We start from the raw sequence: 24122 nt of genomic DNA, 5'->3' as shown, positions 1-24122 counted from the left end.
AATCCCACTGATCCGAAGGACCACAGACTGTGTGACCCAGACCTGGACTCCCGAGGGTGGGCCGCTCTCCCACTGATCTTGAGGACCACAGACTGTGTGACCCAGACCTGGTCTCCCGAGGGTGGGCCCCACTCCCACTGATCCTGAGGACCACAGACTGTGTGACCCAGACCTGGACTCCCGAGGGTGGGCCCCACTCCCACTGATCCTGAGGACCACAGACTGTGTGACCCAGACCTGGTCTCCCGAGGGTGGGCCCCAATCCCACTGATCCGAAGGACCACAGACTGTGTGACCCAGACCTGGACTCCCGAGGGTGGGCCCCACTCCCACTGATCCTGAGGACCACAGACTGTGTGACCCAGACCTGGACTCCCGAGGGTGGGCCCCACTCCCACTGATCCTGAGGACCACAGAGTGTGTGACCCAGACCTGGACTCCCGAGTGTGGGCCCCACTCCCACTGATCCTGAGGACCACAGACTGTGTGACCCAGACCTGGACTCCCGAGGGTGGGCCCCACTCCCACTGATCCTGAGGACCACAGAGTGTGTGACCCAGACCTGGACTCCCGAGGGTGTGCCCCACTCCCACTGATCCTGAGGACCACAGACTGTGTGACCCAGACCTGGACTCCCGAGGGTGGGCCCCACTCCCACTGATCCTGAGGACCACAGACTGTGTGACCCAGACCTGGACTCCCGAGGGTGGGCCCCACTCCCACTGATCCTGAGGACCACAGACTGTGTGACCCAGACCTGGTCTCCCGAGGGTGGGCCTCACTCCCACTGATCCTGAGGACCACAGACTGGGTGACCCAGACCTGGACTCCCGAGGGTGGGCCCCACTCCCACTGATCCTGAGGACCACAGACTGTGTGATCCAGACCTGGTCTCCCGAGGGTGGGCCCCACTCCCACTGATCCTGAGGACCACAGACTGTGTGACACAGACCTGGTCTCCCGAGGGTGGGCCTCACTCCCACTGATCCTGAGGACCACAGAGTGTGTGACCCAGACCTGGACTCCCGAGGGTGGGCCCCACTCCCACTGATCCTGAGGACCACAGACTGTGTGACCCAGACCTGGACTCCCGAGGGTGGGCCCCACTCCCACTGATCCTGAGGACCACAGACTGTGTGACCCAGACCTGGACACCAGAGGGTGGGCCCCACTCCCACTGATCCTGAGGACCACAGACTGGGTGACCCAGACCTGGACTCCCGAGGGTGGGCCCCACTCCCACTGATCCTGAGGACCACAGACTGTGTGACCCAGACCTGGACTCCCGAGGGTGGGCCCCACTCCCACTGATCCTGAGGACCACAGACTGTGTGACCCAGACCTGGTCTCCCGAGGGTGGGCCCCACTCCCACTGATCCTGAGCACCACAGACTGGGTGACCCAGCCCTGGACTCCCGAGTGCGGGCCCCACTCCCACTGATCCTGAGGACCACAGAGTGTCTGACCCAGACCTGGTCTCCCGAGGGTGGGCCTCAGTCCCACTGATCCTGAGGACCACAGAGTGTGTGACCCAGACCTGGACTCCCGAGGGTGGGCCCCACTCCCACTGATCCTGAGGACCACAGAGTGTGTGACCCAGACCTGGACTCCCGAGGGTGGGCCTCACTCCCACTGATCCTGAGGACCATAGACTGTGTGACCCAGACCTGGACTCCCGAGGGTGGGCCCCACTCCCACTGATCCTGAGGACCACAGACTGGGTGACCCAGACCTGGACTCCCGAGGGTGGGCCCCACTCCCACTGATCCTGAGGACCACAGACTTTGTGACCCAGACCTGGACTCCCGAGGGTGGGCCCCACTCCCACTGATCCTGAGGACCACAGACTGGGTGACCCAAACCTGGTCTCCCGAGGGTGGGCCCCACTCGCACTGATCCTGAGGACCACAGACTGTGTGACCCAGACCTGGACTCCCGAGGGTGGGCCCCACTCCCACTGATCCAGAGGACCACAGACTGTGTGACCCAGACCTGGACTCTCGAGGGTGGGCCCCACTCCCACTGATCCTAAGGACCACAGACTGTGTGACCCAGACCTGGACTCCCGAGGGTGGGCCCCACTCCCACTGATCCAGAGGACCACAGACTGTGTGACCCAGACCTGGACTCCCGAGGGTGGGCCCCACTCCCACTGATCCTAAGGACCACAGACTGTGTGACCCAGACCTGGACTCCCGAGGGTGGGCCCCACTCCCACTGATCCTGAGGACCACAGACTGTGTGACCCAGACCTGGACTCCCGAGGGTGGGCCCCACTCCCACTGATCCTAAGGACCACAGACTGTGTGACCCAGACCTGGACTCCCGAGGGTGGGCCCCACTCCCACTGATCCTGAGGACCACAGACTTTGTGACTCAGTCCTGGTCTCCCGAGGGTGGGCCCCACTCCCACTGATCCTGAGGACCACAGACTGTGTGACCCAGACCTGGTCTCCCGAGGGTGGGCCCCACTCCCACTGATCCTGAGGACCACAGACTGTGTGACCCAGACCTGGTCTCCCGAGGGTGGGCCCCACTCCCACTGATCCTGACGACCACAGACTGTGTGACCCAGACCTGGACTCCCGAGGGTGGGCCCCACTCCCACTGATCCTGAGGACCACAGACTGTGTGACCCAGACCTGGACTCCCGAGGGTGGGCCCCACTCCCACTGATCCTGAGGACCACAGACTGTGTGACCCAGACCTGGACTCCCGAGGGTGGGCCCCACTCCCACTGATCCTTGCCCTGAGTGCCAGTGTGAATGTGCGGGAAGCACTGTGCTGGACTATCCTCGCCTCCTCTTTCCGCTCTCTGACTCCTCCTGCTCCTTCTGTTCCAGTAACCTCGCGGAGCTGCTGTTTGCGATGGAGGAGCTTCGAAGGCTGCTCCGGAAGTTTAAGGTGGTAATTCAGAAATACTTCGTCCTGTTTCTGGCCAGCTTTGATTCAGTCGTCCTCAATGAAACAATTCAGGTAAGAAGAAAGCTTGTGTCAGGTGGAAAGGAAGTTTGGGGCAGAGGTTGAGATCAAAGTCAAATGAGTGTCCACTTCACCAGGAGGAGAAGATCGGAGGAGGGGGGCGGGTACTGGAGGCGGGGACTGGTGACTGCGGTGGGGACTGGGGGCGGCAGGCTGCGACAGGGGGCTGGTGCGGGGACTGCGGCCAGGAGGTGGGGACAGGTGTGGGGCGGGGACTGGGAGGAAGTTGGTCAGGGGCGGGGCAGGGACTGGGGCTGTGAGTTGGGGACTGGGGGTGGGATGTGGGGACAGGGGCTGGGCGGGGACTTGGTGGAGGTGGGGATAGGGCCGGGTTGGGGACTGGTGGTGGGGGGGACAGGGGCAGGGGCGGGGACAGGGGGTGGGGACCACAGTAAAATCTCCAGATCAGAAGATTTGATCAATAATCAGCATTGTTACTTCCGTCCTTCTAGAATCTCTCAGTTTGTCCTGAGGAGGAGTCAGTGATCATGTCGTCCTTTGTGAACAGCTTGACCTCCCTGAATATCAAACAAGGTAAACTCCCGAACTCAGGGTGAACAGAAAACAATTCAGTCATGGGATTGTGAGAGCGGTTTCTATAAATCGTCACTCGTCATACAATGACCCCAATCGAACTCTTCAGACACTGACCCCAATCCAACCCATCAAACACTGACCCCAATCCAACTCATCAAACACTGACCCCAATCGAACTCTTCAGACACTGACCCCAATCCAACTCTTCAAACACTGACCCCAATCCAACCCATCAAACACTGACCCCAATCCAACCCATCAAACACTGACCCCAATCCAACTCATCAAACACTGACCCCAATCCAACTCATCAAACACTGACCCCAATCGAACTCATCAAACACTGACCCCAATCCAACCCATCAAACACTGACCCCAATCGAACTCTTCAAACACTGACCCCAATCCAACTCATCAAACACTGACCCCAATCGAACTCATCAAACACTGACCCCAATCCAACTCATCAAACACTGACCCCAATCCAACTCATCAAACACTGACCCCAATCCAACTCTTCAAACACTGACCCCAATCCAACTCATCAAACACTGACCCCAATCCAACTCATCAAACACTGACCCCAATCCAACTCATCAAACACTGACCCCAATCCAACTCATCAAACACTGACCCCAATCCAACTCATCAAACACTGACCCCAATCGAACTCTTCAAACACTGACCCCAATCGAACTCTTCAAACACTGACCCCAATCCAACTAATCAAACACTGACCCCAATCCAACCCATCAAACACTGACCCCAATCCAACTCATCAAACACTGACCCCAATCCAACTCATCAAACACTGACCCCAATCGAACTCATCAAACACTGACCCCAATCCAACCCATCAAACACTGACCCCAATCCAACTCATCAAACACTGACCCCAATCCAACTCATCAAACACTGACCCCAATCGAACTCATCAAACACTGACCCCAATCCAACCCATCAAACACTGACCCCAATCGAACTCTTCAAACACTGACCCCAATCCAACTCTTCAAACACTGACCCCAATCCAACTCTTCAAACACTGACCCCAATCGAACTCATCAAACACTGACCCCAATCCAACTCATCAAACACTGACCCCAATCGAACTCATCAAACACTGACCCCAATCCAACTCTTCAAACACTGACCCCAATCCAACTCATCAAACACTGACCCCAATCCAACTCATCAAACACTGACCCCAATCCAACTCTTCAAACACTGACCCCAATCCAACTCATCAAACACTGACCCCAATCCAACTCATCAAACACTGACCCCAATCCAACTCATCAAACACTGACCCCAATCCAACTCATCAAACACTGACCCCAATCCAACTCATCAAACACTGACCCCAATCCAACTCATCAAACACTGACCCCAATCCAACTCTTCAAACACTGACCCCAATCCAACTCTTCAAACACTGACCCCAATCCAACTCTTCAAACACTGACCCCAATCCAACTCTTCAAACACTGACCCCAATCCAACTCATCAAACACTGACCCCAATCGAACTCATCAAACACTGACCCCAATCCAACTCTTCAAACACTGACCCCAATCCAACTCTTCAAACACTGACCCCAATCCAACTCTTCAAACACTGACCCCAATCCAACTCATCAAACACTGACCCCAATCGAACTCATCAAACACTGACCCCAATCCAACTCATCAAACACTGACCCCAATCGAACTCATCAAACACTGACCCCAATCCAACTCTTCAAACACTGACCCCAATCCAACTCATCAAACACTGACCCCAATCCAACTCATCAAACACTGACCCCAATCCAACCCATCAAACACTGACCCCAATCGAACTCTTCAAACACTGACCCCAATCCAACTCATCAAACACTGACCCCAATCCAACTCTTCAAACACTGACCCCAATCCAACTCATCAAACACTGACCCCAATCCAACTCATCAAACACTGACCCCAATCCAACTCTTCAAACACTGACCCCAATCCAACTCTTCAAACACTGACCCCAATCCAACTCATCAAACACTGACCCCAATCCAACCCATCAAACACTGACCCCAATCGAACTCTTCAAACACTGACCCCAATCGAACTCATCAAACACTGACCCCAATCCAACTCTTCAAACACTGACCCCAATCGAACTCATCAAACACTGACCCCAATCGAACTCATCAAACACTGACCCCAATCCAACTCATCAAACACTGACCCCAATCCAACTCTTCAAACACTGACCCCAATCCAACCCATCAAACACTGACCCCAATCCAACTCATCAAACACTGACCCCAATCCAACTCATCAAACACTGACCCCAATCCAACTCATCAAACACTGACCCCAATCCAACTCTTCAAACACTGACCCCAATCCAAATCATCAAACACTGACCCCAATCCAACTCTTCAAACACTGACCCCAATCGAACTCATCAAACACTGACCCCAATCCAACTCATCAAACACTGACCCCAATCGAACTCATCAAACACTGACCCCAATCCAACTCATCAAACACTGACCCCAATCCAACTCATCAAACACTGACCCCAATCGAACTCATCAAACACTGACCCCAATCCAACTCATCAAACACTGACCCCAATCGAACTCTTCAAACACTGACCCCAATCCAACTCTTCAAACACTGACCCCAATCCAACTCATCAAACACTGACCCCAATCCAACTCTTCAAACACTGACCCCAATCCAACTCATCAAACACTGACCCCAATCCAACTCATCAAACACTGACCCCAATCCAACTCATCAAACACTGACCCCAATCCAACTCTTCAAACACTGACCCCAATCCAACTCTTCAAACACTGACCCCAATCCAACTCATCAAACACTGACCCCAATCCAACTCATCAAACACTGACCCCAATCGAACTCTTCAAACACTGACCCCAATCCAACCCATCAAACACTGACCCCAATCCAACTCATCAAACACTGACCCCAATCCAACTCATCAAACACTGACCCCAATCCAACCCATCAAACACTGACCCCAATCGAACTCATCAAACACTGACCCCAATCCAACTCATCAAACACTGACCCCAATCCAACTCATCAAACACTGACCCCAATCCAACCCATCAAACACTGACCCCAATCGAACTCATCAAACACTGACCCCAATCCAACTCATCAAACACTGACCCCAATCCAACTCATCAAACACTGACCCCAATCCAACCCATCAAACACTGAACCCAATCCAACTCTTCAAACACTGACCCCAATCCAAATCATCAAAAACTGAACCCAATCCAACTCATCAAACACTGAACCCAATCGAACTCATCAAACACTGACCCCAATCCAACTCATCAAACACTGACCCCAATCCAACTCTTCAAACACTGACCCCAATCCAACTCATCAAACACTGACCCCAATCCAACCCATCAAACACTGACCCCAATCCAACTCTTCAAACACTGACCCCAATCCAAATCATCAAAAACTGAACCCAATCCAACTCATCAAACACTGAACCCAATCGAACTCATCAAACACTGACCCCAATCCAACTCATCAAACACTGACCCCAATCCAACTCTTCAAACACTGACCCCAATCCAACTCATCAAACACTGACCCCAATCCAACTCATCAAACACTGACCCCAATCCAACTCTTCAAACACTGACCCCAATCCAACTCATCAAACACTGACCCCAATCCAACTCATCAAACACTGACCCCAATCCAACTCATCAAACACTGACCCCAATCGAACTCATCAAACACTGACCCCAATCCAACTCATCAAACACTGACCCCAATCCAACTCTTCAAACACTGACCCCAATCCAACTCATCAAACACTGACCCCAATCGAACTCATCAAACACTGACCCCAATCGAACTCTTCAAACACTGACCCCAATCCAACTCTTCAAACACTGACCCCAATCCAACTCATCAAACACTGACCCCAATCCAACTCATCAAACACTGACCCCAATCCAACTCTTCAAACACTGACCCCAATCCAACTCTTCAAACACTGACCCCAATCGAACTCATCAAACACTGACCCCAATCGAACTCATCAAACACTGACCCCAATCCAACTCATCAAACACTGACCCCAATACAACTCATCAAACACTGACCCCAATCCAACTCATCAAACACTGACCCCAATCCAACTCATCAAACACTGACCCCAATCCAACTCTTCAAACACTGACCCCAATCCAACTCATCAAACACTGACCCCAATCCAAATCATCAAACACTGACCCCAATCCAACTCTTCAAACACTGACCCCAATCCAACCCATCAAACACTGACCCCAATCCAACTCTTCAAACACTGACCCCAATCCAACTCATCAAACACTGACCCCAATCCAAATCATCAAACACTGACCCCAATCCAACTCATCAAACACTGACCCCAATCGAACTCATCAAACACTGACCCCAATCCAAATCATCAAACACTGACCCCAATCCAACTCATCAAACACTGACCCCAATCCAACTCATCAAACACTGACCCCAATCGAACTCGTCAAACACTGACCCCAATCCAACTCATCAAACACTGACCCCAATCCAACTCATCAAACACTGACCCCAATCCAAATCATCAAACACTGACCCCAATCCAACTCATCACAAACAGACACTCTATATATCAATCTACAGTATTTAACAGACACTCTCTCTATATATCAATCTGCAGTATTTAACAGACACTCTCTCTGTATATCAATCTACAGTATTTAACAGACACTCTCTCTCCATATATCAATCCACAGTATTTTACAGACACTCTCTCTCCATATATCAATCTACAGTATTTAACAGACACTCTCACTATATATCAATCTACAGTATTTAACAGACACTCTCTCTCTCGATATATCAATCTACAGTATTTAACAGACACTCTCTCTGTATATCAATCTACAGTATTTAACAGACACTCTCTATATATCAATCTACAGTGTTTAACAGACACTCTCTCTATATATCAATCTACAGTATTTGACAGACACTCTCTCTATATAGCAATCTACAGTATTTAACAGTCACTCTCTCTCCATATATCAATCTACAGTATTTAACAGACACTCTCTCTATATATCAATCTACAGTATTTGACAGACACTCTCTCTATATATCAATCTACAGTATTTAACAGACACTCTCTCTATATATCAATCTACAGTATTTAACAGACACTCTCTCTCTATATATCAATCTACAGTATTTAACAGACACACTCTCTATATATCAATCTACAGTATTTGACAGACACTCTCTCTATATATCAATCTACAGTATTTAACAGACACTCTCTCTATATATCAATCTACAGTATTTAACAGACACTCTCTCTATATATCAATCTACAGTATTTGACAGACACTCTCTCTATATATCAATCTACAGTATTTAACAGACACTCTCTCTATATATCAATCTACAGTATTTAACAGACACTCTCTCTGTATATCAATCTACAGTATTTAACAGACACTCTCTCTATATATCAATCTACAGTATTTAACAGACACTCTCTCCATATATCAATCTACAGTATTTAACAGACACTCTCTCTATATATCAATCTACAGTATTTAACAGACACTCTCTCTCGATACATCAATCTACAGTATTTAACAGACACTCTCTCTTTATATCAATCTACAGTATTTAACAGACACACTCTCTATATATCAATCTACAGTATTTGACAGACACTCTCTCTATATATCAATCTACAGTATTTAACAGACACACTCTCTATATATCAATCTACAGTATTTGACAGACACTCTCTCTATATATCAATCTACAGTATTTAACAGACACTCTCTCTATATATCAATCTACAGTATTTAACAGACACTCTCTCTATATATCAATCTACAGTATTTGACAGACACTCTATATATCAATCTACAGTATTTAACAGACACTCTCTCTATATATCAATCTACAGTATTTAACAGACACTCTCTCTCTGTATATCAATCTACAGTATTTAACAGACACTCTCTCTATATATCAATCTACAGTATTTAACAGACACTCTCTCTCTGTATATCAATCTACAGTATTTAACAGACACTCTCTCTCTATATATCAATCTACAGTATTTAACAGACACTCTCTCTATATATCAATCTACAGTATTTAACAGACACTCTCTCTCTGTATATCAATCTACAGTATTTAACAGACACTCTCTCTCTATATATCAATCTACAGTATTTAACAGACACTCTCTCTATATATCAATCTACAGTATTTAACAGACACTCTCTCTCTATATATCAATCTACAGTATTTAACAGTCACTCTCTCTATATATCAATCTACAGTATTGAACAGACACTCTCTCTATATATCAATCTACAGTATTTAACAGACACTCTCTCTCTATATATCAATCTACAGTATTTAACAGACACTCTCTCTGTATATCAATCTACAGTATTTAACAGACACTCTCTCTATATATATCAATCTACAGTATTTAACAGACACTCTCTCTGTATATCAATCTACAGTATTTAACAGACACTCTCTCTGTCTATCAATCTACAGTATTTAACAGACACTCTCTCTCGATACATCAATCTACAGTATTTAACAGACACTCTCTCTCTATATATCAATCTACAGTATTTAACAGACACTCTCTCTGTATATCAATCTACAGTATTTAACAGACACTCTCTCTATATATCAATCTACAGTATTTAACAGACACTCTCTCTGTATATCAATCTACAGTATTTAACAGACACTCTCTCTGTCTATCAATCTACAGTATTTAACAGACACTCTCTCTCGATACATCAATCTACAGTATTTAACAGACACTCTCTCGATACATCAATCTACAGTATTTAACAGACACTCTCTCTATATATCAATCTACAGTATTTAACAGACACTCTCTCTTTTTATCAATCTACAGTATTTAACAGACACTCTCTCTATATATCAATCTACAGTATTTAACAGACACTCTCTCCATATATCAATCTACAGTATTTAACAGACACTCTCTCTGTATATCAATCTACAGTATTTAACAGACACTCTATATATCAATCTACAGTATTTAACAGACACTCTCTCTATATATCAATCTACAGTATTTAACAGACACTCTCTCTATATATCAATCTACAGTATTTAACAGACACTCTCTCTCTATATATCAATCGACAGTATTTAACAGACACTCTCTCTCTATATATCAATCGACAGTATTTAACAGACACTCTCTCTCTATATATCAATCTACAGTATTTAACAGACACTCTCTCTATATATATCAATCTACAGTATTTAACAGACACTCTCTCTCTATATATCAATCTACAATATTTAACAGACACTCTCTCTATATATCAATCTACAGTATTTAACAGACACTCTCTCTATATATCAATCTACAGTATTTAACAGTCACTCTCTCTATATATCAATCTACAGTATTTAACAGACACTCTCTCTCCATATATCAATCTACAGTATTTAACAGACTCTCTCTATATATATCAATCTACAGTATTTAACAGACACTCTCTCTCTATATATCAATCTACAGTATTTAACAGACACTCTCTCTCCATATATCAATCTACAGTATTTAACAGACTCTCTCTCTATATATCAATCTACAGTATTTAACAGACACTCTCTCTATATATCAATCTACAGTATTTAACAGACACTCTCTCTATATATCAATCTACAGTATTTAACAGACATTCTCTCTCTATATATCAATCTACAGTATTTAACAGACACTCTCTCTCTATATATCAATCTACAGTATTTAACAGACACTCTCTCTATATATATCAATCTACAGTATTTAACAGACACTCTCTCTCTATATATCAATCTACAGTATTTAACAGACACTCTCTCTATATATCAATCTACAGTATTTAACAGACACTCTCTCTCTGTATATCAATCTACAGTATTTAACAGACACTCTCTCTCTATATATCAATCTACAGTATTTAACAGACACTCTCTCTATATATCAATCTACAGTATTTAACAGACACTCTCTCTCTATATATCAATCTACAGTATTTAACAGTCACTCTCTCTATATATCAATCTACAGTATTTAACAGACACTCTCTCTATATATCAATCTACAGTATTTAACAGACACTCTCTCTCTATATATCAATCTACAGTATTTAACAGACACTCTCTCTGTATATCAATCTACAGTATTTAACAGACACTCTCTCTCTATATATCAATCTACAGTATTTAACAGACACTCTCTCTGTATATCAATCTACAGTATTTAACAGACACTCTCTCTCGATACATCAATCTACAGTATTTAACAGACACTCTCTCTATATATCAATCTACAGTATTTAACAGACACTCTCTCTGTATATCAATCTACAGTATTTAACAGACACTCTCTCTGTCTATCAATCTACAGTATTTAACAGACACTCTCTCTCGATACATCAATCTACAGTATTTAACAGACACTCTCTCGATACATCAATCTACAGTATTTAACAGACACTCTCTCCATATATCAATCTACAGTATTTAACAGACACTCTCTCTATATATCAATCTACAGTATTTAACAGACACTCTCTCTCTATATCAATCTACAGTATTTAACAGACACTCTCTCCATATATCAATCTACAGTATTTAACAGACACTCTCTCTGTATATCAATCTACAGTATTTAACAGACACTCTATATATCAATCTACAGTATTTAACAGACACTCTCTCTATATATCAATCTACAGTATTTAACAGACACTCTCTCTATATATCAATCTACAGTATTTAACAGACACTCTCTCTCTATATATCAATCTACAGTATTTAACAGACACTCTCTCTCTATATATCAATCGACAGTATTTAACAGACACTCTCTCCATATATCAATCTACAGTATTTAACAGACACTCTCTCTATATATCAATCTACAGTATTTAACAGACACTCTCTCTCTATATATCAATCTACAGTGTTTAACAGACACTCTCTCCATATATCAATCTACAGTATTTAACAGTCACTCTCTCTCTATATATCAATCTACAGTATTTAACAGACACTCTCTCTATATATCAATCTACAGTATTTAACAGACACTCTCTCTCTATATATCAATCTACAGTATTTAACAGACACTCTCTCCATATATCAATCTACAGTATTTAACAGACACTCTCTCTCCATATATCAATCTACAGTATTTAACAGACACTCTCTCTATATATCAATCTACAGTATTTAACAGACACTCTCTCTGTATATCAATCTACAGTATTTAACAGACACTCTCTCTATATATCAATCTACAGTATTTAACAGACACTCTCTCTATATATCAATCTACAGTATTTAACAGACACTCTCTCTATATATCAATCTACAGTATTTAACAGACACTCTCTCTATATATCAATCTACAGTATTTAACAGACACTCTCTCCATATATCAATCTACAGTATTTAACAGACACTCTCTCTGTATATCAATCTACAGTATTTAACAGACACTCTCTCTATATATCAATCTACAGTATTTAACAGACACTCTCTCCATATATCAATCTACAGTATTTAACAGACACTCTCTCTATATATCAATCTACAGTATTTAACAGACTCTCTCTCTATATATCAATCTACAGTATTTAACAGACACTCTCTCTATATATCAATCTACAGTATTTGACAGACACTCTCTCTATATATCAATCTACAGTATTTAACAGTCACTCTCTCTATATATCAATCTACAGTATTTAACAGACTCTCTCTCTATATATCAATCTACAGTATTTAACAGACACTCTCTCTATATATCAATCTACAGTATTTAACAGCCACTCTCTCTATATATCAATCTACAGTATTTAACAGTCACTCTCTCTATATATCAATCTACAGTATTTAACAGACACTCTCTCTATATATCAATCTACAGTATTTAACAGTCACTCTCTCCATATATCAATCTACAGTATTTAACAGACACTCTCTCTATATATCAATCGACAGTATTTAACAGACACTCTCTCTATATATCAATCGACAGTATTTAACAGACACTCTCTCTATATATCAATCTACAGTATTTAACAGACACTCTCTCTATATATCAATCTACAGTATTTAACAGACACTCTCTCTATATATCAATCTACAGTATTTAACAGACACTCTCTCTATATATCAATCTACAGTATTTAACAGACACTCTCTCTATATATCAATCTATAGTATTTAACAGTCACTCTCTCGAAATATCAATCGACAGTATTTAACAGACACTCTCTCTATATATCAATCTACAGTATTTAACAGACACTCTCTCCATATATCAATCTACAGTATTTAACAGACACTCTCTCTATATATCAATCTACAGTATTTAACAGACACTCTCTCTCTATATATCAATCTACAGTATTTAACAGACACTCTCTCTATATATCAATCTACAGTATTTAACAGACACTCTCTCTCTATATATCAATCTACAGTATTTAATAGACTCTCTCTCTATATATCAATCTACAGTATTTAACAGTCACTCTCTCTATATATCAATCTACAGTATTTAACAGTCACTCTCTCTATATATCAATCTACAGTATTTAACAGTCACTCTCTCGATATATCAATCTACAGTATTTAACAGACACTCTCTCTATATATCAATCTACAGTATTTGACAGACACTCTCTCTATATATCAATCTACAGTATTTAACAGACACTCTCTCTATATATCAATCTACAGTATTTAACAGTCACTCTCTCTATATATCAATCTACAGTATTTAACAGACTCTCTCTCTATATATCAATCTACAGTATTTAACAGTCACTCTCTCCATATATCAATCTACAGTATTTAACAGTCACTCTCTCTATATATCAATCTACAGTATTTAACAGTCACTCTCTCTATATATCAATCGACAGTATTTAACAGTCACTCTCTCTATATATCAATCTACAGTATTTAACAGTCACTCTCTCTATATATCAATCTACAGTATTTAACAGACTCTCTCTCTATATATCAATCTACAGTATTTAACAGTCACTCTCTCTATATATCAATCTACAGTATTTAACAGTCACTCTCTCTGTATATCAATCTACAGTATTTAACAGTCACTCTCTCTATATATCAATCTGCAGTATTTACAGACACTCTCTCTATATATCAATCTACAGTATTTAACAGACTCTCTCTCTATATATCAATCTACAGTATTTAACAGACTCTCTCTCTATATATCAATCTACAGTATTTAACAGTCACTCTCTCTATATATCAATCTACAGTATTTAACAGTCACTCTCTCTATATATCAATCTACAGTATTTAACAGTCACTCTCTCTATATATCAATCTACAGTATTTAACAGTCACTCTCTCTATATATCAATCTACAGTATTTAACAGACTCTCTCTCTATATATCAATCTACAGTATTTAACAGTCACTCTCTCTATATATCAATCTACAGTATTTAACAGTCACTCTCTCTATATATCAATCTACAGTATTTACAGACACTCTCTCTATATATCAATCTACAGTATTTAACAGACACTCTCTCTATATATATCAATCTACAGTATTTAACAGACACTCTCTCTCCATATATCAATCTACAGTATTTAACAGACTCTCTCTCTATATATCAATCTACAGTATTTAACAGACACTCTCTCTCTATATATCAATCTACAGTATTTAACAGACACTCTCTCTCCATATATCAATCTACAGTATTTAACAGACTCTCTCTCTATATATCAATCTACAGTATTTAACAGACACTCTCTCTATATATCAATCTACAGTATTTAACAGACACTCTCTCTATATATCAATCTACAGTATTTAACAGACATTCTCTCTCAAAATATCAATCTACAGTATTTAACAGACACTCTCTCTCTATGTATCAATCTACAGTATTTAACAGACACTCTCTCTCCATATATCAATCTACAGTATTTAACAGACTCTCTCTCTATATATCAATCTACAGTATTTAACAGACACTCTCTCTATATATCAATCTACAGTATTTAACAGACACTCTCTCTATATATCAATCTACAGTATTTAACAGACATTCTCTCTCAAAATATCAATCTACAGTATTTAACAGACACTCTCTCTCTATGTATCAATCTACAGTATTTAACAGACACTCTCTCTATATATCAATCTACAGTATTTACAGACACTCTCTCTATATATCAATCTACAGTATTTAACAGACTCTCTCTCTATATATCAATCTACAGTATTTAACAGACTCTCTCTCTATATATCAATCTACAGTATTTAACAGTCACTCTCTCTATATATCAATCTACAGTATTTAACAGTCACTCTCTCTATATATCAATCTACAGTATTTAACAGTCACTCTCTCTATATATCAATCTACAGTATTTAACAGTCACTCTCTCTATATATCAATCTACAGTATTTAACAGACTCTCTCTCTATATATCAATCTACAGTATTTAACAGTCACTCTCTCTATATATCAATCTACAGTATTTAACAGTCACTCTCTCTATATATCAATCTACAGTATTTACAGACACTCTCTCTATATATCAATCTACAGTATTTAACAGACACTCTCTCTATATATATCAATCTACAGTATTTAACAGACACTCTCTCTCCATATATCAATCTACAGTATTTAACAGACTCTCTCTCTATATATCAATCTACAGTATTTAACAGACACTCTCTCTCTATATATCAATCTACAGTATTTAACAGACACTCTCTCTCCATATATCAATCTACAGTATTTAACAGACTCTCTCTCTATATATCAATCTACAGTATTTAACAGACACTCTCTCTATATATCAATCTACAGTATTTAACAGACACTCTCTCTATATATCAATCTACAGTATTTAACAGACATTCTCTCTCAAAATATCAATCTACAGTATTTAACAGACACTCTCTCTCTATGTATCAATCTACAGTATTTAACAGACACTCTCTCTCCATATATCAATCTACAGTATTTAACAGACTCTCTCTCTATATATCAATCTACAGTATTTAACAGACACTCTCTCTATATATCAATCTACAGTATTTAACAGACACTCTCTCTATATATCAATCTACAGTATTTAACAGACATTCTCTCTCAAAATATCAATCTACAGTATTTAACAGACACTCTCTCTCTATGTATCAATCTACAGTATTTAACAGACACTCTCTCTCCATATATCAATCTACAGTATTTAACAGACTCTCTCTCTATATATCAATCTACAGTATTTAACAGACACTCTCTCTATATATCAATCTACAGTATTTAACAGACATTCTCTCTCAAAATATCAATCTACAGTATTTAACAGACACTCTCTCTCTATATATCAATCTACAGTATTTAACAGACACTCTCTCTATATATCAATCTACAGTATTTAACAGACACTCTCTCTATATATCAATCTACAGTATTTAACAGTCACTCTCTCTATATATCAATCTACAGTATTTAACAGACACTCTCTCTCCATATATCAATCTACAGTATTTAACAGACTCTCTCTCTATATATCAATCTACAGTATTTAACAGACACTCTCTCTCTATATATCAATCTACAGTATTTAACAGACACTCTCTCTCCATATATCAATCTACAGTATTTAACAGACTCTCTCTCTATATATCAATCTACAGTATTTAACAGACACTCTCTCTATATATCAATCTACAGTATTTAACAGACACTCTCTCTATATATCAATCTACAGTATTTAACAGACATTCTCTCTCTATATATCAATCTACAGTATTTAACAGACACTCTCTCTCTATATATCAATCTACAGTATTTAACAGACACTCTCTCTATATATATCAATCTACAGTATTTAACAGACACTCTCTCTCTATATATCAATCTACAGTATTTAACAGACACTCTCTCTATATATCAATCTACAGTATTTAACAGACACTCTCTCTATATATCAATCTACAGTATTTAACAGTCACTCTCTCTATATATCAATCTACAGTATTTAACAGTCACTCTCTCTATATATCAATCTACAGTATTTAACAGACACTCTCTCTATATATCAATCTACAGTATTTAACAGACACTCTCTCTCTATATATCAATCTACAGTATTTAACAGACACTCTCTCTATATATCAATCGACAGTATTTAACAGACACTCTCTCTCTATATATCAATCTACAGTATTTAACAGTCACTCTCTCTATATATCAATCTACAGTATTTAACAGACACTCTCTCTCTATATATCAATCTACAGTATTTAACAGACACTCTCTCTATATATCAATCTACAGTATTTAACAGTCACTCTCTCTATATATCAATCGACAGTATTTAACAGACACTCTCTCTATATATCAATCGACAGTATTTAACAGACACTCTCTCTCTATATATCAATCTACAGTATTTAACAGACACTCTCTCTCTATATATCAATCTACAGTATTTAACAGGCACTCTATATATCAATCTACAGTATTTAACAGTCACTCTCTCTATATATCAATCTACAGTATTTAACAGTCACTCTCTCTCTATATATCAATCTACAGTATTTAACAGACACTCTCTCTCTATATATCAATCTACAGTATTTAACAGACACTCTCTCTATATATCAATCTACAGTATTTAACAGACACTCTCTCTATATATCAATCTACAGTATTTAACAGACACTCTCTCTATATATCAATCTACAGTATTTAACAGACACTCTCTCTCTATATATCAATCTACAGTATTTAACAGACACTCTCTCTATATATCAATCTACAGTATTTAACAGTCACTCTCTCTATATATCAATCTACAGTATTTAACAGTCACTCTCTCTCTATATATCAATCTACAGTATTTAACAGACACTCTCTCTCTATATATCAATCTACAGTATTTAACAGACACTCTCTCTATATATCAATCGACAGTATTTAACAGACACTCTCTCTCCATATATCAATCTACAATATTTAACAGACACTCTCTCTCTATATATCAATCTACAGTATTTAACAGACACTCTCTCTCTATATATCAATCTACAGTATTTAACAGACACTCTCTCTCTATATATCAATCTACAGTATTTAACAGACACTCTCTCTCTATATATCAATCTACAGTATTTAACAGACACTCTCTCTCTATATATCAATCTACAGTATTTAACAGACACTCTCTCTATATATCAATCTACAGTATTTAACAGACACTCTCTCTATATATCAATCTACAGTATTTAACAGACACTCTCTCTATATATCAATCTACAGTATTTAACAGACACTCTCTCTATATATCAATCTACAGTATTTAACAGTCACTCTCTCCATATATCTATCTACAGTATTTAACAGACACTCTCTCTCTATATATCAATCTACAGTATTTAACAGACACTCTCTCTATATATCAATCCACAGTATTTAACAGTCACTCTCTCCATATATCAATCTACAGTATTTAACAGACACTCTCTCTATATATCAATCTACAGTATTTAACAGTCACTCTCTCTATATATCAATCTACAGTATTTAACAGACACTCTCTCTATATATCAATCTACAGTATTAAACAGACACTCTCTCTATATATCAATCTACAATATTTAACAGACACTCTCTTTATATATCAATCTACAGTATTTAACAGACACTCTCTCTGTATATCAATCTGCAGTGTTTAACAGACACTCTCTCTCTGTATATCAATCTACAGTATTTAACAGACACTCTCTCTATATATCAATCTACAGTATTTAACAGACACTCTCTCTATATATCAATCTACAGTATTTAACAGACACTCTCTCTATATATCAATCTACAGTATTTAACAGACACTCTCTCTATCTATATCCATCTACAGTATTTAACAGACACTCTCTCTGTATATCAATCTACAGTATTTAACAGACACTCTCTCTCTGTATATCAATCTGCAGTATTTAACAGACACTCTCTCCATATATCAATCTACAGTATTTAACAGTCTCTCTCTCTATATATCAATCCACAGTATTTAACAGACACTCTCTCTATATATCAATCTACAGTATTTAACAGACACTCTCTCTATATATCAATCTACAGTATTTAACAGACACTCTCTCTATATATATCAATCTACAGTATTTAACAGACACTCTCTCTATATATATCAATCTACAGTATTTAACAGACACTCTCTCTTTTTATCAATCTACAGTATTTAACAGACACTCTCTCTATATATCAATCGACAGTATTTAACAGACACTCTCTCTCCATAATTCAATCCACAGTATTTAACAGACACTCTCTCTATATATCAATCTACAGTATTTAACAGACACTCTCTCTATATATCAATCGACAGTATTTAACAGACACTCTCTCTCCATATATCAATCTACAGTATTTAACAGACACTCTCTCTATATATCAATCGACAGTATTTAACAGACACTCTCTCTATATATCAATCTACAGTATTTAACAGACACTCTCTCTATATATCAATCTACAGTATTTAACAGACACTCTCTCTGTATATCAATCTACAGTATTTAACAGTCACTCTCTCTATAAATCAATCTACAGTATTTAACAGACACTCTCTCTCCATATATCAATCGACAGTATTTAACAGACACTCTCTCTATATATCAATCTACAGTATTTAACAGACACTCTCTCTATATATCAATCGACAGTATTTAACAGACACTCTCTCTCCATATATCAATCTACAGTATTTAACAGACACTCTCTCTATATATCAATCTACAGTATTTAACAGACACTCTCTCTATATATCAATCTACAGTATTTAACAGTCACTCTCTCTATATATCAATCTACAGTATTTAACAGACACTCTCTCCATATATCAATCTACAGTATTTAACAGACACTCTCTCTATATATCAATCTACAGTATTTAACAGACACTCTCTCTATATATCAATCTACAGTATTTAACAGACACTCTCTCTATATATCAATCTACAGTATTTAACAGTCACTCTCTCCATATATCAATCTACAGTATTTAACAGACACTCTCTCTCTATATATCAATCTACAGTATTTAACAGACACTCTCTCTATATATCAATCCACAGTATTTAACAGTCACTCTCTCCATATATCAATCTACAGTATTTAACAGACACTCTCTCTATATATCAATCTACAGTATTTAACAGACACTCTCTCTATATATCAATCTACAGTATTTAACAGTCACTCTCTCTATATATCAATCTACAGTATTTAACAGACACTCTCTCTATATATCAATCTACAGTATTAAACAGTCACTCTCTCCATATATCAATCTACAGTATTTAACAGACACTCTCTCTATATATCAATCTACAGTATTTAACAGACACTCTCTCTATATATCAATCTACAGTATTTAACAGACACTCTCTCCATATATCAATCTACAGTATTTAACATACACTCTCTCCATATATCAATCTGCAGTGATTAACAGACACTCTCTCCATATATCAATCTGCAGTGTTTAACAGACACTCTCTCTATATATATCAATCTACAGTATTTAACAGACACTCTCTCTATATATCAATCTACAGTATTTAACAGACACTCTCTCTGTATATCAATCTGCAGTGTTTAACAGACACTCTCTCTCTATATATCAATCTACAGTATTTAACAGACACTCTCTCTCTATATATCAATCTACAGTATTTAACAGACACTCTCTCTATATATCAATCTACAGTATTTAACAGACACTCTCTCTATATATCAATCTACAGTATTTAACAGACACTCTCTCTATATATATCCATCTACAGTATTTAACAGACACTCTCTCTGTATATCAATCTACAGTATTTAACAGACACTCTCTCTCTGTATATCAATCTACAGTATTTAACAGACACTCTCTCCATATATCAATCTACAGTATTTAACAGACACTCTCTCTATATATCAATCTACAGTATTTAACAGACACTCTCTCTACATATCAATCTACAGTATTTAACAGACACTCTCTCTCTATATATCAATCTACAGTATTTAACAGACACTCTCTCTATATATCAATCTACAGTATTTAACAGACACTCTCTCTATATATCAATCTACAGTATTTAACAGACACTCTCTCCATATATCAATCTACAGTATTTAACAGACACTCTCTCTATATATCAATCTACAGTATTTAACAGACACTCTCTCTATATATCAATCTACAGTATTTAACAGACACTCTCTCGATATATCAATCTACAGTATTTAACAGACACTCTCTCTATATATCAATCTACAGTATTTAACAGACACTCTCTCTCGATACATCAATCTACAGTATTTAACAGACACTCTCTCTCTATATATCAATCTACAGTATTTAACAGACACTCTCTCTCTATATATCAATCTACAGTATTTAACAGACACTCTCTCTCTACATATCAATCTACAGTATTTAACAGACACTCTCTCTCCATATATCAATCTACAGTATTTAACAGACTCTCTCTCTATATATCAATCTACAGTATTTAGCAGACACTCTCTCTCTATTTCTCAATCTACAGTATTTAACAGACACTCTCTCTCTACATATCAATCTCCAGTATTTAACAGACACTCTCTCTATATATCAATCTACAGTATTTAACAGACACTCTCTCTCTATATATCAATCTACAGTATTTAACAGACACTCTCTCTATATATCAATCGACAGTATTTAACAGACACTCTCTCTCGATACATCAATCTACAGTATTTAACAGTCACTCTCTCCATATATCAATCAACAGTATTTAACAGTCACTCTCTCTCCATATATCAATCTACAGTATTTAACAGACACTCTCTCCATATATCAATCTACAGTATTTAACAGACACTCTCTCTATATATCAATCTACAGTATTTAACAGACACTCTCTCTATATATCAATCTACAGTATTTAACAGTCACTCTCTCTCTATATATCAATCTACAGTATTTAACAGACACTCTCTCTCTATATATCAATCTACAGTATTTAACAGACACTCTCTCTATATATCAATCTACAGTATTTAACAGACACTCTCTCTATATATCAATCTACAGTATTTAACAGACACTCTCTCTATATATCAATCGACAGTATTTAACAGACACTCTCTCTATATATCAATCTACAGTATTTAACAGTCACTCTCTCTATATATCAATCGACAGTATTTAACAGACACTCTCTCTATATATCAATCTACAGTATTTAACAGACACTCTCTCTATATATCAATCTACAGTATTTAACAGACACTCTCTCTCTATATATCAATCGACAGTATTTAACAGACACTCTCTCTTTATATCAATCTACAGTATTTAACAGACACTCTCTCCATATATCAATCCACAGTATTTAACAGACACTCTCTCTACATATCAATCTACAGTATTTAACAGACACTCTCTCCATATATCAATCTACAGTATTTAACAGACACTCTCTCTATATATCAATCTACAGTATTTAACAGACACTCTCTCTCTATATATCAATCGACAGTATTTAACAGACACTCTCTCTACATATCAATCTACAGTATTTAACAGACACTGTCTCTACATATCAATCTACAGTATTTAACAGACACTCTCTCTATATATCAATCTACAGTATTTAACAGACACTCTCTCTACATATCAATCTACAGTATTTAACAGTCACTCTCTCTATATATCAATCTACAGTATTTAACAGACACTGTCTCTACATATCAATCGACAGTATTTAACAGACACTCTCTCTCGATACATCAATCTACAGTATTTAACAGTCACTCTCTCTATATATCAATCTACAGTATTTAACAGACACTCTCTCTATATATCAATCTACAGTATTTAACAGACACTCTCTCTGTATATCAATCTGCAGTGTTTAACAGACACTCTCTCTCTATATATCAATCTACAGTATTTAACAGACACTCTCTCTCTATATATCAATCTACAGTATTTAACAGACACTCTCTCTATATATCAATCTACAGTATTTAACAGACACTCTCTCTATATATCAATCTACAGTATTTAACAGACACTCTCTCTATATATATCCATCTACAGTATTTAACAGACACTCTCTCTGTATATCAATCTACAGTATTTAACAGACACTCTCTCTCTGTATATCAATCTACAGTATTTAACAGACACTCTCTCCATATATCAATCTACAGTATTTAACAGACACTCTCTCTATATATCAATCTACAGTATTTAACAGACACTCTCTCTACATATCAATCTACAGTATTTAACAGACACTCTCTCTCTATATATCAATCTACAGTATTTAACAGACACTCTCTCTATATATCAATCTACAGTATTTAACAGACACTCTCTCTATATATCAATCTACAGTATTTAACAGACACTCTCTCCATATATCAATCTACAG

General features: G+C 38.6%; 1 protein-coding gene across 1 annotated transcript in view; it reads left to right on the top strand.

Moving 5' to 3' along the window:
• Positions 1 to 24122, top strand: part of LOC137311304 (nck-associated protein 1-like) — a gene marked incomplete at its 3' end in the record, with an annotated part of 322061 nt that overhangs the window by 242156 nt on the left and 55783 nt on the right. The window contains exons 9-10 of the mRNA XM_067978594.1: positions 2844 to 2976; positions 3435 to 3516. Coding sequence (XP_067834695.1) covers positions 2844 to 2976; positions 3435 to 3516 — 215 coding nt within the window. The remainder of the gene's footprint in view (positions 1 to 2843; positions 2977 to 3434; positions 3517 to 24122) is intronic.

The sequence above is a fragment of the Heptranchias perlo genome, unplaced genomic scaffold (assembly GCF_035084215.1).
Source record: "Heptranchias perlo isolate sHepPer1 unplaced genomic scaffold, sHepPer1.hap1 HAP1_SCAFFOLD_323, whole genome shotgun sequence".
In the NCBI taxonomy this organism is placed as follows: domain Eukaryota; kingdom Metazoa; phylum Chordata; class Chondrichthyes; order Hexanchiformes; family Hexanchidae; genus Heptranchias; species Heptranchias perlo.
The sequence above is the reverse complement of the archived record's forward strand: the minus strand, read 5'-3'. Positions and strand labels throughout refer to the sequence as shown.